Source organism: Poecilia mexicana, unplaced genomic scaffold, assembly GCF_051168715.1.
Source record: "Poecilia mexicana isolate PSO_F unplaced genomic scaffold, ASM5116871v1 scaffold_21, whole genome shotgun sequence".
NCBI classification, from domain to species: domain Eukaryota; kingdom Metazoa; phylum Chordata; class Actinopteri; order Cyprinodontiformes; family Poeciliidae; genus Poecilia; species Poecilia mexicana.
Genome location: NW_028263390.1, coordinates 7600100 through 7620533, shown reverse-complemented (window position 1 = coordinate 7620533; position 20434 = coordinate 7600100). Strand labels below are relative to the sequence as shown.

The window sequence follows — 20434 nt, the reverse complement described above, 5'->3', positions numbered from 1 at the left end:
TCTCTGACTGTCCTGTGCCAGTCTCCTCTGGGAAGTGTTACAGTGACATTAGGAAGTCCCCCATCGCTCGCATGTCCAACCACTGGTCACCCTCTGTAAAAAACCTCACTGTGCTGCTTGTCCCCCCCAGATAAGAGATGCTCCCAGAACGTTGACAGGTTAGCCATTTGATCTGAATGTATGAGAAAAAGGAAACGCAAAAAAAAAAAAAAAATAAGAAAAGCTGAGGGAGGTTTTGGAGGGCAAACGCTGCAACCTCCGAGTACTCATGGGATATTAGACGGGCCTTCCAACCCTGCTTTTTCACTGAAGCTTATCGGCCTCGCCTCTGCGATCACGCTTCTCTTTTCTGGAACGTGTGCGTCGAGCCAGAAGCTGTCGGAGTGTCTTAGCTTAAATTTCAGAGGAAGGGAAGTCCGTTCCCCTTCACTCGTTCGGCCTGGGGCATGAAATTATAGAGTCTGCATCCGTACCCCTCTCTGTGGCACATCAGTAGCTCATATATCCTCCAGAGTGCTTTTGCTTTGTTTCCTTTGTGTTGGCATGTTATGCTGCTTGGGATCAGCGTTGTCTGTGTTAAATGTCGGTGCCTGAAAGGTTGCATTTTGTTTTGATTTTGAAATCTGACTGCTCAAACCGTCAATCCTGAACAACCAGCCATCAGCGATGGCTGACATTTCTGTTTTATAATAAGAAGGATTGCCTGACGGTGGATATGACATTTCAGCAAACTTGTTCCGTTTCGTCTAGCATGAGCCAGGCATCGTCAATTTGAAGGTGTCACAAAAAATAAACCAACTTGACCATATGTGCCTCTGAAAATATTTCAAGCTCACCGTGGACCATTGTAAAATTTCCACAGAATAACATTGAATAAAAAGTTTCATAGTATTTGCGCACCGAAACATCTGTTCATAAATAAAGGACAGGATCTAATTGCTGTCCTTTAAAAAAAAAAAAAAAAAAAAAAAAAAAAAAACTAGAAAGCATTAAAATTGTTGGAGACATTTTGTAACCAGCTGACAGTCATTGCTCTGGAAGGGCTACCACTGCATTACTACATGTTTTATACCGTTTGTGAAAACTGCTGACTTCTACACTTCCTTCGGTTCATCACTGAACTGATGTGGAGCCATCAGCACAGCATATTGTTAGTTTCAAAACTGGAACTTTGTCAAACCTATAAACAGCACATGCCTGGTTCCCACAGGGTTTTACGCGTCTGCAATAGCACTACTTCGGTGAATTTTTCCTCTTTTAGACTTCAATTGCACTAATGCAAGGTTCAAAAATGCATTTTTTCCGAAGTATTCCTCTTCATCTGGTGGTTCAGACAAAAACTAATTTACATGCTCAATCTTTTTCTTTAAATTTTAAAACGTCCATTCTCCTCCGTTTTTTGCTTTATTTTTTATAACAATTACTAACATGATGGCTTAAATTTCAGTTTTTTCTCTGCAGTTTCATGCAACCGAATACACACCTTTGTCGTATGGCACCCTGATATTTTCGGCACATTGCTGCACCAGTCGATTTTTAAGATGGCTGCCAAACATGGCGCGGTGGACTCTTTGTTTACCAGCGAGATGCTCTGCTATGTTCTCACCGAATAGATTGGACACAGCCACCCCGCTCTTTGGCTCCGGTATTCACCTCCATTATGACAGAACTCCAGAACAAATCCACTTCACATTTAGTTGTCAGCGCGCTGTCATGGAGAGGAGATACCTTTATACAGTAAGTGAATAATCTCCGAAAGAGAGAGTTGTGTGCTTTTGTGCCCTACTTAATGCTCCCGGTCACTTTCGGACCACACTCTGCTCGAGCATTCGGCTGGAGGAGGAGAAGGAAGAGGGGGGGAAAACAAAAAAACAACGATTTTTGTCTTCTGCTTTTTTGCATTTTAGAAAAAGCTTAAAATAATCTGTCAAATGCAATGATACAAGGCGTCGTGATGGATGAGTTTGTTTTACTCTGGTTCTCAATCTTTCGCCCCTTCCAGCGATGCCATTCTTTCGATGTCTTTTCTCTGGGAAAAGCCATTATTCCCCTCTCCTTCTGCATTTTACCAAACCAAATTCACTGCATCAGTCCATGCCTGGCCAAAGGGAAGAAAAACCTATTCGGTTAGAGTTAAATTTCATTTCCTTGCTTACACATACAGTTTTCTTTTTTTTTTTTTTATTAGTTCTTGTTCGCAGTGTGAAATAACAGTGTGATATTATTTTTACCCTCGCAGCCCAGTATGGTGAGGCATGGCAGTGACTGCTGTAATTGAAATTTCTTTATGATTAAATTTGTGTCCATGCATCTCCCAGGAGAAAGCTGGCTGATTGTCGAGGTTTCACTTTTTGGATGCATTTAAATTAAACCGTAATTGCAGCCCGGTGCCGGACCACCACATGTCTGGGAATATTGTGGATTTATTCGCTTTGCACGGGAAAATAAATGGCTAAACCCACCAGGAGACAGACAAAAAAGTAAATTAACACGCCCACATTTATTTAGTTTTTGCTTTTTATCTCTTAGCATCTTCAAGCTGTTGCTGTGAGGTACTTTGCCACCTAATAAACCATGAATATTAAAAGATGAAATAGAATCAAGGAGATTTGATTTAACACAATCGAGAAGTTAGGGTGAGGCTGTCCCAGATTTGTCCAGAAATTTGAAAGCAGACAGTTTGATTTTTGTGCAGTTAAGGTGTTTCACTGTGTAGAACAGGTTAACTCAGGGTCAGTCTGTGGCATTGACAATTTATACCTCAGTTTAATATCCATGTTCTAAAAATGAAGCCTTTCTTTCTTCCGTTTTGTGTGGTAAACAAACCTACCTGGATGCTTGTCGTCGTGTTTTACCATAGTTATTGTAGGTATTTTAACATTTTCCTGAATTTTGAAGCTTTGTATCTGTAAAATTCTCACATCTCACCTATAATTAATTTCATTTTCTAAAAGTTATACTAGACCGTATTCAGTTTGGTTTTGATCCCTATTTCAGACTCGTAACTACAATTTTATTTTTTACAATAAACTTTTAGCATACCTTTCAAAAAAAAAAAAAAATCAATCACTGGATATCAATGCAAATATATCCAGTGTTTGTGTCCTTTTTTTGTGCAAAGCAGTTTGTGTCCTTTGTTGATGTGTCCCACATCAACAAAGGACACAAACTGCAAAGGTACAAAATTGAGAATTGGTGAAATGACGAGCACCCATCTGGGTCCAACAGGCAAGTTCGTCTCTCACACACTCTGGTTCCCTGTTTTTTAAAAAAAATAAAAAATAAACAAGTTCAGGAAAGTATTATTCAACTTCTTATTAAAAACCTAAGCTGCTTCTAAAGGGAATAGGCGCTGTATGTTCAAGCTCAGCCATGCATGTTCCTCTCATAACCACCATAGAGGTGAAGCTTATGCTGAATGTCCATGGTTGTAGATTTCCTTGGGAGGCTTGATGTCCCGCTCTGTGTTTTCCGAGGATTAAACTGGTTCAATAAATCAGGGAAGTGATGGCTGGCTTGAACAAAGACAAACACAATGCCATGAGCAAACGCTTTCTGTTTATTTGGATGTGGATAACTGAAAGCAATCAAAGCCCGAAGTCCTGGATCACAACACAGCCCCTCCTAAACATACTCGCAGCAGATGGTAGCCAGTGGCAAAAAAAAAAAAAGCTCTACGAACAACAATGCGCACTACAGCAGCGCCGTGCATCAGCACACGGTGACAGATGTCAGTGTTTGCCTTGTCCGAAAGGAAAGCCAACATGCCAAGCAGAGTTACGCTGCTGCCTCTGCTGCCTGGTCAGAGAAGGAAACGGAGTATTTGGGTCTGATTTGTCTTGATATCATCATGCCCTCTTGGATGCAAGAATCTGACATGGGAACAACAAGCGTAGGATTGAGTAGAAAGGACATTTTCTGGCTTGACTGTGGGCGTTTTGAAGTTGCAGGTTGATTTAGTTAAAAGAACGGGTATAGTCAAAGGAGTTATCCATCCAAAAATTCAACAAATCTTTTCTTAGTCATTCATTTTTTTTTTTTTTTTTTTTTTACATTTTGTCATGAACTTGAATGTATTTGAATGGGATTTTATGTGATGCAGTAAAACATAATAGTGACTGTTAAGAAGAGAAAGGATGTCATTTTCTTTTCTTTCTTTTTTTTATCAAATAAAATCTGTCAAGAAGATGCTCTTATCAAACGATACCTAAATTCAACTCTATGGCATTCACCCTTAATAACCTGTACACCAGTACGGTGCTGGCAGCATCATTCTGTGGGGGTTTAATCAAGGTCAGGGTTAGAGCTGATGTAAAGAGGAGTATAGCAAGAAACATTGTGGTCCTGGGGAACTAAACAAGAAAAACAATTTCAGGGGGTTCAATGCAGGCTCAAATTTTCACAGATTATGTGCAAAAAATAATAAAAAAAATGAATAAAAAACAACGGGAAGCAATAAAAACGCTCATGGTTTATCACAAGAAAGTTTATTAAATTCTGTGTATACAGTTTTTATTCCCTGTCTTTGTAACCACACTAATGGCTCAGTTGCATCCATATTTTATATGTTCTTGACATAAAGGTTTATGAGAGTGAAATTGTCTTTACTAATTGGGAGCATTTAAATTTATGGATGACTTGCATCTATTCTTGGATTATTGAATATTTATTCTGTTTATGCTATGTTACAGGTAGAGAGCATTTTGGTACGACTGTTTTAGAAAATGAGCTTAAAATGCTAAATCTTCTTGAAACAAACAGCTAATTATTTTAGAGTTGCCATATTTCTGTTCACATTCAAATTTAGACGATGTTGCAGTTTATCCCTAAAATAACTGGGCACCTTTGAGAGCTGGAAATATCGTTCGCAAGTCCCCTGATAATACTGACCACCTTGTCACAAATGGCTCCTGAGCAGCCATCCTTCACCTTTTATCTAATGGGGACACGGAGGTAAAACACCCATGACCATAGGGGGTTTGTGTCAGAGCAGTAAACAGAAAGTCACTCTGGTCAAACAAGGCGATGGGCAGCGCAGCACAGAGCCACCGGTGCTCAGGTTATGGGAGCGATACGAGGCGACCGCTTTAGAAAGGACATCCTAACGCTTCCAGTTTCAATCTGCTCCGTTACGACATACTTATGGTTTATGTTTTGAGTTCAAACGAATGCTTTTCTCCCATTTCCAGGTTGATGACAAAGATAAATTCCCGTCGTGGAAGCGTTCATTACAATGTGACGGCGCATGTTTAATAAATTGAGAAATATGGATTTTATTCAAAGCCATTTGTAATTTAAGCCCTTGCGTTTCAATTTACGGCATATTGAGCCGGTCTATCACCCTAGTTTATGTTTTCCCTGAATTGAAGAAAAATGCATCAATGTACAAATTGCTGGTTTGTGTTTGTGTAACTCTTAGAATATTGGAAGCTCTCGGTTTTGTTGCATTTTCTGCTTTTTTTTTTTTTTTAAAGAAAATCGGATTTGTTTTTGTGTCTGTGTTGGACCTGCTGATTGTTGATCCAAGCTTGTGGAGGAGAAATTGACCGACTCCAGTGTCTGGGCATCTCTAATCAAGAACAAAATGGACAATGAATATAAAGTTTATTCACTGTGAAATGTTTTTTTTTAATTGCACTATTAAAAATAAGCCATTTATGTAACTGAACAACAAACTTTTAGGGGGGTTTTTTGCACATTTTTTTGGGACCCATTGATAATTCTTCCAATGTGTGGTCTATAGGCAGGGAGGCTGCATATACACCCCCCACCCCCCACCCAGAAAACATCCCCAGTCAGCCTGACGACTAACACAGAATGGCTTGGCTCAACTCAAAAAAATTATTTATCTGGCTCCCTTTCTCCTCCTCCTCCTCCTCCAGCGTGGGCTTTGTCAAGTCAGAGGAAACCATCTGCTGCCCGGTGATAATGGTTGGCTAGGGAGGATGGGGACTACAAATAGGGAAAGGAAATAAAATTGAGAGAAAATGGCAGCTACTGTCCCAGAACCTACAGTACCTTGCCGCCTGCCTACAGCAAGCCTGCCATCTTAATAAAAACCTTTTCCTGATATCTCCTGGCGACTCGGGGCGTGTGTGTGTGCACATGCACACCTGTGTGTCCCGTGGATGTGTTGGCGTACGCGCTTCACTATCTAACCTTGATCATTTTTAAGTCAGGATTGTTCCTGAGCCAAGCTGATATGCTGTCAGTGTGATGCCGCTGACTAAAACCTCTTTTCTTTCCTTTCTCTCCTTTACATGATGCGCTAGATCACTTACAGATGGACCGCTTTTCAATGGAACGGATCTTTTCCCCGTTCCCTCACCCCCCTACTGTTTTCACAAAATATGTGGGAGTATAAATGCGAGGTTTGGGGGACAGCAAGTGCGCTTTAATGAAAAGTTGCCTGAACGTAGATAAAAGTAAAGCGCACTCGGAATGAAACATGCAAAGCGCCGAGGAGGCAGAGGAGTGAAAACATTTATTAAAACAAATAGCAGGCTAGAGAACACAGCTCTTCACACCAAATCGGTCTCCCTGTGTCTCTAGGGCTGTCAAGTGCAATTGTGCGCTTTGGGCATTCTCCGAGTGAACCATTTCAGTTTTCTCTTGTCTTTAGCTGACAGGTTGAGCTGAACAAAAAGACCTGACAGTCTGTCTCCACCTAAACCCAGCGTCATGCTCTCACTCCATCACTCTGTTTTCTGCTTTGTCTTGACGTGTTTCCTTTAGCTGCTTTTTTTTTTCCCCTCTCTTGCCCCCAGCACTTACAAACTGTCAGATAACTTTGACTATAGATACGTCAAGTAAGTGACACTCATTGAGCTTGTCTGCTTTTATGAATCTGTTCATTAGACAGCAGATGCTGCGCCGCATCTGTAGCATGTAATATATTTAAGTTCTGAAGGCCCCTGTGATAAATCTCACTTAAAGCTGGGAGGGAAATGTCTTCAGAAGCGGGATTGATCCAGTACCCGATGTCTTGCCAAATTATATTTTTTTTGTATTTTGTAACATTTAAAACCTTGAACTCTCTAATCAATTCCAGAAAAAACCATTCTCTCTTGATGTGATCAAATTGGTAAATAGAGTCCACCTATATCTAATTTCTGCATAAATACAGGTTTTTATGAAGAGGTTTTGTTGTACATCAGGGGCAAACACCATCATGAAAACCAAGGCGCACAGCAGAAATATCAAGGAAGAAGTTTTGGGAAGTTGAAAGCAGGATTAGGACAAAATGACCAAGAAATCACCAAAACCAATAGACCAGACAAGGACGGCATTGGTAGCCAAGAGGCCAAAACACAGATGGATGAATCTGGATTACCAAAAGCTTTGAACATCTCACTTCTTACTCAGTCTTTAAGTTAATAAGGCCTGGCTTGACTTCAAAAAGTCGCACCAATCAAAGAAGCAACTAAGATGTTCATAGTAACTTTGGAAAGTTGGGAGAATCTGTTGACAGGAAATGTATTAGTTCTGACCTTCTTGTAAAAGTGACAAGTAAAGAGTTAAAAGAAAACCACAAGTCCTCCCATTTGTAACTTGACACTAGCTTGTGTCGCAGGACTGAGACAGACGTTCACCTTCCTGCAAGACGGTAACCCCAAACCGTACCCTCAGAATGGTTTCAATCAAAGTTTACTAATATGTGTCGGGATTGTTCTGTCAAGGTCCAGACCTACGTCCCATCAAGAATATGTTACAAGACTTACCACCTCCAACCTTTTCTGATGCCTCACTTTTTTTAGATATTTTGGAGAAAAAACAAAATTCTATATCGACACCCACTACTTCGTATTGGACAGTCACAAGAATTCCAAACAAATTGCATTAACGTTTGTGACAAAATGTGAAAAGGTTAAAGGGTACGAATACCCCTTCAAGGCGCCTCATGAGGCTGCATAGTAATTCACTATAAACCAAATTGTTCGGGCTGCATTCCTGCCCCGGCGCGGTCAGCCTGACGGGAGCTTTGTCGACACGGCTGTTGGAATGCACGATGGCGCGCCTGATGAAGTGGACTCGGGGTCGAGGGTTGGGGGAGGGCAGGAGGGGTAATGGAACTGAGGGATGGAGGGATCAGACATGAGGACGCAGGAGGAGACTTGTGACCAGGTCCTTTCTATTAACTCAGGCTGGCCGGGGCGAGGGGAGCGGGAATGAGGCTTGGCTCTGCCCTCTGCCTGCCAAGTTGTTAGACCAAGTGGCCTAACTTCTGATAGGGAGAGACGAATATTGCTCAGAGGTCTGCTGGTGATTGACCCTGTGTTTTCATCAACCTGCGCTGGCCTGATAACATTTCTTACTCCCCATCTGGAGAAAAACATATGAGAAAAGAAAGGCTTAGGGAACTTTTAGCAGCCTCCTGCAAGAAAGCTTTCCAATTTCCTTTCCTCGCACTTCTATGAAAAGAAAAACAAAATCTTTATTTGGACTCTGATTGATTTTTCTTTTATCAAAATTAATAATGTGTTAAAGAATCACAACCTAAATGTAGTCCGCGGTCGAAAGTTAATATTTATTAACATAAAAATGAAATATTACTGTCTGCGGATACTCTTGAGGCGGTGAGCAGGACTTTTTTTTTCCCCTCCTGCTTGTCCCCATTATATATAGGCTGTAATCATCGCTCACTCACTGCTAATTATACACTGCACTCCGTCATCACTGCTCACTTCCAGACCTTGAAGAACCGTTTTCACGTGGCTGCAGTTTGCAAATTTCACCCAATTTTAAGGAACATATTCTATTAAAAACACATTTTGTTGATCCAAACAATTTTGGGGCGGCTGAATAAGGGAAAAAAAAAAAAAAAAAAGCAGCGCCGGATAATTTGTTTTTCCTTTCGCCGCGTCTCTTCGCTCTGTTGGTGCTCGGCTCTAATCAGCGCTGTTGTTTGTGGCTCTCTCTGCTGCAGGTCTCTGGACTGTCTCCTGGAGACAACCAGACCCCAGGACTGCTGCTGGCTCCGGGAGTCAGGTGGGGACAGACGCCCATCAACCAGCTCACACCCTGGGATACAGACGAGCCCCCTGCCAAGCAACACAGAGACGGCGAGCCCACCGGTAATGAGTCACACACACAGGCGCACGCACGCAGCATTTCTGTCCAGCTAACTTGAGTTTGCAGGGCTTTACATCATCAGTATGCGTGTGCGCAGCAGATGTATGCAGGTTTGCTTTTCTTGCTCACGTGCTTACACCCCCGTCAGCCCAGGCCAGCTACATGCACACCTGATGCTAATGAGGCATCCTGCCCTGCAAGCACTTCAGATGTTCTTCACAAGTGTACATATCTATGCATATCTTTACATCATGCAACATCAGTAGACAAACAATGAGCTTTTTCCCATTTTTTTTTCATGGGACAAAACATAAACAAGACTTTACTGGCATTTTAGGTGATTTTTTTCATCTCAAAGCAGTGCAAAATAGTGAGGTAGGAAGAAATGTGTTAATTGATTTATAGCTGTTTTTACAAATAAAATCCATTAAAAGTGACTTGCATTTGAATTCAGCACCTACTTTAATCTAAAACACCACTATTGTAGGTTTTGTGACCTATGACCTGGTCAACTTCCTCCCCGAACCTGGGGCTGTACTCTTAACGAACCCCAGAGGCCTCCACAGAACAGCTAAATGTATACCAATCTTGAATCAAACAGATTCACTTTATTTGCTTACTGTGACTTCAAAAGGCACTACTTATCACTGGATTTTATTTAGGCGTATCAGAGTAGAGGAGATTAAATGCAGAGTTTTGAGATTTTTATTTGAAAATATATAAATATATATTAATGCGTCATTTTCTTTTATTTAAATTAAATTTTCATCTTGTGTTTGGCTCAAAAAGAGATAAAGATATTCTCATCACAGCTGTTACTTTATTGTACTTGTTGTCATTAAAAACCTGCTGAACTGACTCAGTCCCTCACGTCTGTACAGCAAGACTCCTCCAAATGTAGACGTTGACCTTATTCGTTTCATGCTTCTGTAAAATCTGTACGGCGCCATGATCCCACTGCTGTGCACTACAGACCTGACATTAACGAGTTAAGCCAGTATCGAGGCGTTTTTTCTTCTTCTTTTTTTTTTTTTTCTTAACTTGTGCTGTAATGAACTTGCCCAGAATGGCTATGCCCCGGAGCTGTTAATTTCCTTCCTTTGCTCTGCCGGCCTCTGCCTCCTGCTCATCACAAATGTGTCTCATTTAAGAATAATACGTGCGCCGAGCAGGATGCTGCAGAAATTCTGGCTGTACGAATTCACACCATGGACAGCTGGTTCTCTGCGGTGGCAAACATTCGAAAACACGAAAGCCACAGTGTGTGAAACTAAAAGTGCCTTCCAATTATAATTTGATGATCTTAAATGCAAATGGTTAATGGATACATCATTAAAATGTTTCCCTGGCAACCGAAGGCGTGTTGCTTTGATTCGAATAAGTTCCAGGTGCCTCCGTGATTCTGTGAAAAGCGGAGTTTGGCTCTGCTGTGAGCCTCCCTTTACCGGCAACAGCAGCACCCCGCCCCGCGCCCCGGCTCCGGCGCCGGCTCCGAGTGAAGCGGGAGGAGAGTGAGATGTCGCCAACCCACCACGCTGTCACATATGACACTCAAATCCGAGCATAGTGTTGCATAGTGATTTGCGTGCGTGCGCTATTCCAAACTGTGACTGGCGTTTGCGACGAAGCCAGCTCCTCGCCACACTTCACTGAACTGTGTTGCCAGAAAACTTCTCTGCCAACTGTGCCAGAATTAATCAACGCAAGAAACTTCACTGTGTGTGTGTTTTGTTTTTTTTGTAGTTTTTTTTTATGTTAGAAAAAAGTTTGTAATTGACAAAGTTGTTTTTTTTTCCAACTTAAGTTTTCGGTGCTAATATATATATATATATATATATATATATATATATATATATATATATATATAAAATATATATATATAAAATATATTTTATCCCAGGCTAAAGGAAAATTGGAGATAATTAATAAATGATAAAGGGATTTGAATCTTTTACTGTAAGTAAAAAATACCACTTATAAATATGGAATATTTTTTAGTTAATGCATTTTCTTCATGTCATTCAACTTTGTAGGCAGCGACTGTAAATGTAGCTGATTGCCTATGATTGCTTTTTTTTTTTTTGGCAGACACTAAAATGTGTTTTAATAAAAACAAATGAACTTGGAAAAGTGTACATGTCTGAAATCTTGATCATCCATCACTGCAGCTTTATGGCCTTTGCTCTTTTTTTTTTATTATTATTTTTATATATGGCACGATAAATGAATCCTTTCTGCAAGCAGACATACAAACTAAATGAAATTTAATTTGTCGCTAGCGCTGATAGCTCAGCGTTATGCGAATTATAGAACTATCCTCTCCCCTACAGAGCTCACTTTCATTCTTTTCTTTTATTCTCTGTGTGACTTTATCACTTTTTCTTTTCCCCAGATTATTATATCAGCAGGGTTGGCAGCGTAAATAATGTGGGCTTCCTTTCCTCCAGCTTTTTGCATGCTGTGATTTAGCCTTTAGCCCCTTAGCAGAGTGCTAGGCTATTTTTGGAGCTTGGACCCTGGCAGAAGGAGTCGGAGATGAAGGAGTAGGAGTGAGTGAGTTTGTGAGGGAGGGAGAAAGTATTCAGGTCCAATATGGCCAGCACACCCTCGGCATCTATCGCCTCGGGGAAGAGAAATGATTGGCTCGGAGTGTGTGGGTAAACACAGACTTGTGCATCGGCGATGCCAAATGCTGCATGAAGCATGTTAGCCTTCATGTTGAGAAAGCTATTTATTGGTCTTGTAGTAGAAATCAAATCTCTTAATCTTATTACCGAGTCAACTTTGGTTGCAGATCGGTACTTTATTCAAGAATCCCTTTTATTCAGAAGTCTCAAGTCAGAAACAAACTTGATCTGACGTGAAGTAACTCGCCGAGGGTGGTGGTACGGAAAGTAGTGACAGTCTGTCTCTTCCTGCAGACTTATGCGTTTTGTTTGATCGAGTAACGTGTGTCTGACAATCATATCTCTGCCCTCATGGTTAGCCTTGTTAACAGTCATATGGCATACTAAAAACACATCTGTTTATATCTCGTCTATCAGTGATGACTCAAAGAGCAGTTTCATCTATTTTTGTTTGCTATGGACTCACTATAATATGGCCTTAGAGGTAATTTTTTTTAAATAAAGGAGTCATATTTCAGATAGTTGCTGCAATCAGGACCTTTGGTGCCCAACACCCATCATGGTTATTTAAGTAAAGATATTGTGCAAGTTTGATACTAAATTAAAGTCAATGTCGGGTATTAGTTTCAAAATACAGTAGCTTTAGAGTTGAGGAAAATAACATGGTAGCCTATATAAACATTACATGTTCTACTTTGATATTGTAATTGTTCAATATTCAAGAGTAACAAACTGTAGTAAAATAAAAACGAATGTTTTATCGCTACAAAAACAGCATTCAAAGATCAGTGACCAGGTACATTTTTTATTTTGTCAGAGATGCTCTCTTCTATATTGTTACAGTATTGTTGTAGGGATAAATAATTGGACATATATATATATATATATATCAACTGAATAAAATGATTATTACATCTTTCCTGTTGCATGGTCATCATGTTCTGCTCTCTGTTTGTCAGGTCCATCCTGGGCTGCACCAGTAGCTGCTGTAAGCCAGCAGAGCCTCCTGCCCCATTCCTATGGCCTCCCTCAACCTCCGTCCTTCAGCCACAGTGTGACCGCGCAGTCACCCATCATAGGAGTAACCCCGTCCATCCAGACACCCGTGGCCCCGCAGCATCCCCTCATGACCACCCACTTCCAGCTCACTCCGCAGTCGACTCAGCAGGGGCCCTCCTTGGTGCTGAGCATGCCCAGCCAGCCTCCGTACCCGGCAGCTCAGCCAACGGTTACACCGACCGCCCTCACTGCCCAAGCCAACCCGGTGGTTCATCCAAACCCTCACAGCTTGATGGGCAATGGCCACTTAACCTCTCACTCCAGTCTCCTCCAGCCCCCTACCCTGCCTCTCACCAATGGACAGGCAGCAGTGCATGCTCAGCCTACGGCTGCAGACAATCAGGATGCTCCCAATGGGTTGCAAATGCTGCGGACGGTTGGGAGCGGGAAGTACGAGTTCAGTGACCCGGGACACCCCAAAGGTAAGCCCGAACTGACTCGTCTGGTGCTTTCTTTATAAAACATATTGGAGTTTGTACTTGACTTGTATGGGTGTTTTTCTCACTGATTCAGCCTGTAAACTGTACATAGATTTGTTTGGTTAACAGACTGAGCTTAGAGGTCAATCCAAGCCGACGCAGTTTTTATCAAATCACATAACTCTGGACTTTTTGTTCGTTTGACCTACTCTTCTATGGCATCTCGTTGAATTGAAACATGCAGACCTGTGCCCTTCTGCCTATGAACAAGAGCTGACAGCAGCCATGAACAAGGCTTTCAAACATTCAATCAATAGGTTGTCAAGATACGATTCGCAACCATAGCGGATTTTACCTCCAAACTGTACCAAGGCCGCAGAGAAAAAGAGCTGTGACTAAAACCTTCTATACTTCTTATAAGCTGTTCTTTGGAGAAGGTGTTGTACTGATCCCAAACTCCTATAGCACAGCAAACATCTGTAATATTGTGCTCTGAAATTGGTTTTCACTGTGTCAGGCTAATCTTTTCTTTGCTCTTGGTGGAAATACACACAAGTCCCCACCAAAGACAAGGCAGGAAGAGCTTTCAGTCCCTGCCCTCACATCTCTCTCGAAATCTTTTGAAGCCTCGTTGACTTGCGCCGTGTTTGCGAGGCTGCCTCACAGCTCTGCCTCACGTCGAAGAAGCCCAGGAATCGGCGTTCGCTTTAACCTTGCCATTTATGACGCCGACTGCTAGAAACAGATGTTCGCAATTCCCCAACCAATTTTCACATTTAATGAACCTTTTAATTTAGGCTTAGATTGTTTTCTTTTACCTGACTCATTTTGATCAATAAAATGGCTTCCAATGAACTCGTAGATTGCAAAAAGCAATTATTTTGAGCGGCTGCCTGTGATACATTGAAATGAGGCTGCAGGTAGAAATGGAAGTGGATAATTGGATAGGCTCATCTGCTTTTGTCCGGTTGAATACGAACTTTTAAGACACTGCAAAGCTTAATAGACTGTTAGGACCCATTTACATGTTAAAATGTATTCTCCCTGGCCAAAGATATATAGAGCCTGATTGGAATTACAGTAATTGTCGAGATCGGTTTCCCAGAGTTCCTCCTTTCTTAGCATTAAATAGATTCCAGTTGCTGTAAGTCATGGTAGTAATGCAACAAACTCAGCAAAAACAGGTGAAAGAGTCAGCATCAGTTAATTAGGAGTGATAACATCTCCTCAGTAGGCTGACAGGAATCCTTTTACGGTTCTGCTGTTATCACAGTAATGCCTCCCTGACCGCTCTGGCCGTTCCCGCCTAACGTCTCTCTTTTAATGTTCCCGTTCTCCCCCCCCACCTCCAAGAAGGTCCCAAATCCCAACCTACCGCTGGTGTTATGTTGTCTGTTTTAAAACAATTAACGCTGAATTTAAATGTGGCACAGATACCTTCTGTCCTGCTGCTGTGGCATCGTGTTAAAATATGGAGGGAAAGCCGTGGAGAGCAAGGCCTCCTCTGTTCTGTGCAAAGTGCCAACCTTCTGTCAGGAAAAAAGGACAAAAAAAATAGTTTGTGAGGACATGCAAAGTTTTTTTTTTTTTTTTTTTTTTTTACCTATAGAAAATACAGGTACAAACATGCAATATGAAATCGGTTTATGGAAGCATGCATATAGTATATAATCCAGACAAATACAGTCGTCTTATATGCAAGGGTGGGATATTTTTTGTGTTTAAAGTGCTACAATAAAGCCTGGAGAAAACAAACTGTCAATAAGAGATATTGACATTCAAGGCACAAAAACTCCTCCATTTTTGGCCAAAGTTCTTCTGCATAGACGCCTGTGTTTTAACGGTTGTGTAAAAATACTTCAGCAGGATAATACAAAGTGGTGTATATTATTTTTTTTAATAAATAAATCTAATAGGATTTTCTTTACACCCCTGACAATTTCTATTTTTTTTCTTTCAGGACTATCCTTTTAAAATTTTGTTATTGATTGGATCTATTTTTTCCCCCTTTAGAATAACTCTGGCTTTTGACAGAAGTAATGGTTTTGAATAACCAAAAAAATAAGGAATTGCAAGATTATTCCGAATTATGCATGCAGTGCGTCCCTAAATGACGCTGTTTGATGCATTGAAAGACAGAAAACAGCAGCCTTTTGTCTTGGTACATATAATTAACAGGAAGAGGGTGGATAGATTTTCAGAATTTCATCTGCCAATCACCAGTCTGATCCGATCGTGGGAAAATTGGATTTTTCAAATCTCCAATCTTGATTGGTGCAATTCTGATCCGATATCCACATTAGACCAGATTCTGATGCGATCTATCCGCTGCCTGAAAAGCCACTGTCCTGTTTTGCTGGAGGTGAAGCTTTGGCTTGTTTCTACTCTAGAAATGTGCAAGCATACATTATAAAACATCGTCTTCAGGATTCGCATATAGATGCATCTTTTGGATTTGCCACATTAGTGTTGCTCTGCCTTCTGGGTATCACCTTATTTGGAGATATGTTGGTGTTGACAGAAAGAAAATACAAGATAGCTGATTATCTGTTTTGTGCAAATATTTGGAGTGGTGACAGTTGTCTGATTGTGAGAGCAATATTACCCGAGGAGAATACTCCATGCAGTGATACTTGAGGAGCTTCAGCAGACGACAGGAATAATTACTGGATTAAAAGGAGAATCTTTCTTTTATTGTTTTGAACTTATTTTTTATTTCTAGCTGCGATGGGACATGTAGGATCAGGAAAGGTTGGGAGCTTGTTGGATTTGGAGACATAATTACTGTTATTAGCATTATTATTATTTCACTGCCTGTGAGGAAAATGGCAGCATGCAGCTATAGAGTGTGTTAAACTGGTTCAACAGACTCTTGACCGAGCGTCAACATGTCACCGGTTGCAAAATAAGACCATGTTATATAGACGGGCATCTTGCATCTGGTATTCAAAAATATCTTTGAAGCGTCTCCTTGAAATACAAGAGCAGCTGAATTAATACACCACTGCACTTCAAATTAATAAATAAAAAAGAAATAAACAGGGCTTTCAGCTCGGCGGCTTGGTGCTGGTAATTTATTTGCTTCTGTGGCATTTTGACGGGAAAGGGCCGCCGTCTCTGAGGATCGGGCCGAGCCGTTTGTCTTTAACGCTGTCTCGCAACAGGCCATGGGTATCCGTGTGTGTGTGTGCGCAGTTACACGCGTGCCTAACTTCCTGGGTGTGACCGAGTGGATGTTTTGTCAGATGTCAGCCGTACAGCCTTAACGCCTAACGCCGCGGTGACAGAAATCACAGTCCACGTTTGATTTGGCTTTGCCTTCAAAGGGAGCAATTTGTCTTTGCTCTGCATCAGTGGACACATCAAAAAAGAGGCGCGCTCACCCTCTTTGTGTCCGTCTGAGTGTCTGCCTGGTTCTGTCTGTTTGTGGCGTTTAGTGTATCTGTGGATGTGTGTGTGTGTGGATTCTCACGGAGCCGCTGGAAGGCAGCTTTAACTTGATCACCTACTGAGACATGCCAGTCACCTGGCTGTGATCTCCCTACCTGGTTTCTCCATCCGCAGCAGGGCTTTTTATAATACCTGCCTGTCATGACGCACAAAATCAAACTCCTTCTCACCGGTTGTTAATTTCCTCCCCGCCGCTCACCTCTTGCTTATTTCAGGCACCGTTTGTTTTCCTCCTATTCTGATTTTTATCGAAACAAAAAAAACACAAATCTCTCCAAACCCTCCCTCTACTTAACAGCCTGTCCACATCTGCGGGCTCGAGCCCCAGCTGTTCGCTCTGACATTCTCGCATTTAACGGAAATTTTGGGAATTCGAAACGAGCGCCATTGTTTGTTTTAAGAGGACAGTTGAGGGCGAAAAGGGGAGCAGCACGCAGTAGGAGGTGAGATTAGAAGAGATGGAGACAGACAGAGACTGCTCTCCTGATGGGGGTGGGGGGGGGGGAGAAAGCAAGAGGGAGATGCTGAGAGTGTGTGTCTATTGACCCAGTCATTAAAATCGATGCTTGTGCTGATGAATATCAGTCCAAGTAGGCTGGCTCCCAGCTCAGCGGGGATGAACACGTTCACTGCGAATGCGACTGAGCGCCATTTAAAAGCATCTCGCGACCAAAAAAAAACATTCATGTCGAATCAAAGTGTTCGTTCCTACAGATCTGCGCCTGTTATCCCCGTTACCCACACCAGCTGCTAGAACTCAGGGTGTTTTTTCTTTCTTTTTTCTTTTTTCATAGCCTTCTCGTAGCTCGACATGCACCGAGGCTGGTGTTGCTAGCTGTGTTGTGGTCGGGCCTCACGCTGTCACAGTGGAAGCTGTGGCTTTATGTATTTTTCCCTCTCTTGTAGCTGCCTAAAAGCAAGGAGACGTACAAGTTGGCGGATTTGGCTGTAATTGAAGTTTGGGGTCACAGGCGGATCTGTCGGGGCCACCTGCTGCACTACTGAGCATGTGCCGCCGCAGCGCCACGCCTCTCCTGTCATGTCAAACGTCTTTTTAACGCTTCTTTACTTCTGAGGCTTTCTTTCCTGTTTTATCTCCCTCCCTCCCTCTTACACACAAACGTAACCCATACACACAACCACACACACACAATGAGCATCTAAAATCGCATGACAAAACTCAGATGAGTGTCCACCACGCTCACGCTCACGCACACACACACACACACACACACACACACACACACACACACACACATATACCTTTAGACTTCAACACAATCTAGTCCAGCCACGTCGTACAACAAGCAGCAGCACCCAGCCTCCTCTCCGCCCAGGAAGTTCATCTTCCAGTCAGCTCACATCAACCTTCATCTGGGGACCAAGCCGCTCCGGAGCTGCTAGTGAATGCAATTAAGATGTCTTGCTGAGTTAAGATCAGAATTTTACTTTGCCACGGTGAGATTGGCACAGCCTCACATCCCCGGCGCGGAGCACACCCCTGCTCGGCTGCGACTGTCCATCCCTCTTATCTGCCTTATTCATACTTTGGCCCCTGCAAGATTTTTAATTGCACATTTGTGTTTGTTTACTTTTGGGGGGTGAACACGTTGACACAGCTGCCTCACTGTTCGTGAGCACGTTGGCTCCGATTACTTGTGCAGTCGTTCTTCAAAGGGAGGGACTTTCTGGGCGATCAAATTAGTGACGCAGCCTCATTTTATGAGGCCAGGTTTTCTCTGCCGACGCCTGAGAAACTGTCACAACGGTTTTTCACATTTCATCTTCTTACGACCTCTAATTCCCAGTCAAATTTGTGGAATTTGATGTGATTTGTGGTAGCGCTAGTAAGTGAAGTGGATAGAGATGTTTCATTTGGTTTTGTGCAAGACGAGCAACAAAAAGGAATTGTTAAAAGAAAACAATAAGAAGTCCTGTGTGCAGTTTGCTACAAGGAACAGAGCACACATGTGGAAGAAAGAGCTCTAGTTAGATGAGACCAGAATTAGCCTTTTAACTTTACATGTAAATGGCAATAAAATTAACACCGTAACATTTTAAGTACATCTTACCCATGTGGAGAATCATGGCAGAGGTGGTATCAGGTTGTGGAAATAATTTTTCTTCAGTAGAGATGAAAAAACTTGGGGAAGTTTTCCCAAACAGAGACTGGGATGGAGCAAAGAGCCCAACATAAAGCCAGAGCTACACTGGAACTGTCCAGCTCAAAGCATATGTATGTGCTGCAGTGGCCTAGTCCAAGTCCAGAGCCTAATCCAATCAAAAAAACCGTGTTGGGACTTGAACTGTTGTTGTTTCGACACTCTCCATCCAAACTGCCAGAACTTGAGCTGCTTCATAAAGGAGAAGACGCAAAGTTTCGGTCTCAGATGGACGAAGCAGGTAGAATTAAAAAGTTTCAGCTCTGACTACAGAAAGTTTTGACTCTGTAGTCTAATATAACCCATAGTTTTTTCAGATTTTTTTTTATTTAATAAAGACAAAAACACAAATAATCTTCCTACCACTTCAGAGTTAAATAGATTATATAGTCCATAGGTTTACATAATCTAAATAATGCATCAAAGTTTATGATTCCTTCTTAACAAAACTTGAAAAAGTCCCAGGGGTGTGAAGACTTTCGCAGTGGTCTGCGTGAACGGGATAAGACCAGGGATTTTGTGATAAAGTCTCTCAATCAGACGAAGTCAATGACCGACTTCATTTCACTCTGCATTGTCTGCAGCGGCTCCATCCTCAAGCTTAAGCTATTATAACTACTGATGTGCAAATATTTATTTTTATTTAACCACTAGAATATACTGCTGGCGTGACAGGCCAGTTATTAAAAACACAGCCACCGTTTGTGATAGCCACAGAGAGACCATTAATCACAGCGAGCACATTAATTAAACCTTCCCCTTTTCTTTCTCTGCCCCCTTCTCTCTGTCTTCGTCTCTCCTCTGCTGGAGCACGCAGACTCTTGACTACATCCTTACTGCCAATTATTTTTTTAAAAAGTGAAACTTTCACGGAGACAAATGGAAGCTAAATATGTTGTGAGCCATGCAGTAGAAGCTTTTCTTCTTCTTCTTCCCCTGCCCCCACCTTTTTTCTCTCTCTCTTTTTTTTCAAAAAATTTCCAACATGCTGACTCAGATCAGCATGCGTAGAATAAGCAGTGGCAAATTAATTAGAATCACTGTGGTGTTGTGCTGGGCGATTATCTTAAAGCTATCCACATCAGGATTAGCCAAAGCAGAACTGGGGTTATTATGAATCCAAAACAGGCTTAACTCGGGATAGAAAATGCACTGATGTGAACATGTTTTTTATTTTATTTATTTATTTTTTTCTCTCCTCTTTCTCTCTCATGACATTCCTTAATTTGAGTTAGCTCTTGTGGAAACGAATTCCCAATCCTCTGGGAGCGTCGGAAATTATTAATGAGGTTGAAATCTATTCCAATCAGTCTGGACTCTGTATGTGCAGGTAATTCTCTAAAAATTAATATGTGCAATGCTGTGGCGATATGTAACCTTCACACACAGGTCCACATGGGGCCCCGCATATTAACGACATTGAGTCAAACATCTCATTTCAGGACAGCAGGTGCGGAGCGCTCGCGTGGCCAGAAGCTACCTGACACCGCGTCTTTAACTTTGTTTCGCCTGGCATCTGTTGAGGCGTCCTGGCGAACGCATCCTCCGCGTTTCAGGGGACAAATAAAAGGAGGAGAGAGAGAGAGAGAGGAAGCAGGAGGTCGGCGGCAGCAGCAGCGGAGTGTCACAAGCAGCGGGAAGGAAA

At 42.0% G+C, this 20434-nt stretch overlaps 1 protein-coding gene across 4 annotated transcripts in view; it reads left to right on the top strand.

Moving 5' to 3' along the window:
• Positions 1 to 20434, top strand: part of klhl29 (kelch-like family member 29) — a 268562-nt gene that overhangs the window by 124153 nt on the left and 123975 nt on the right. For all 4 annotated transcript variants that reach the window (XM_088002054.1, XM_088002057.1, XM_088002055.1 and 1 more), the window contains 2 exons: positions 8927 to 9074; positions 12659 to 13180. In XM_088002054.1, coding sequence (XP_087858180.1) covers positions 8927 to 9074; positions 12659 to 13180 — 670 coding nt within the window. The remainder of the gene's footprint in view (positions 1 to 8926; positions 9075 to 12658; positions 13181 to 20434) is intronic.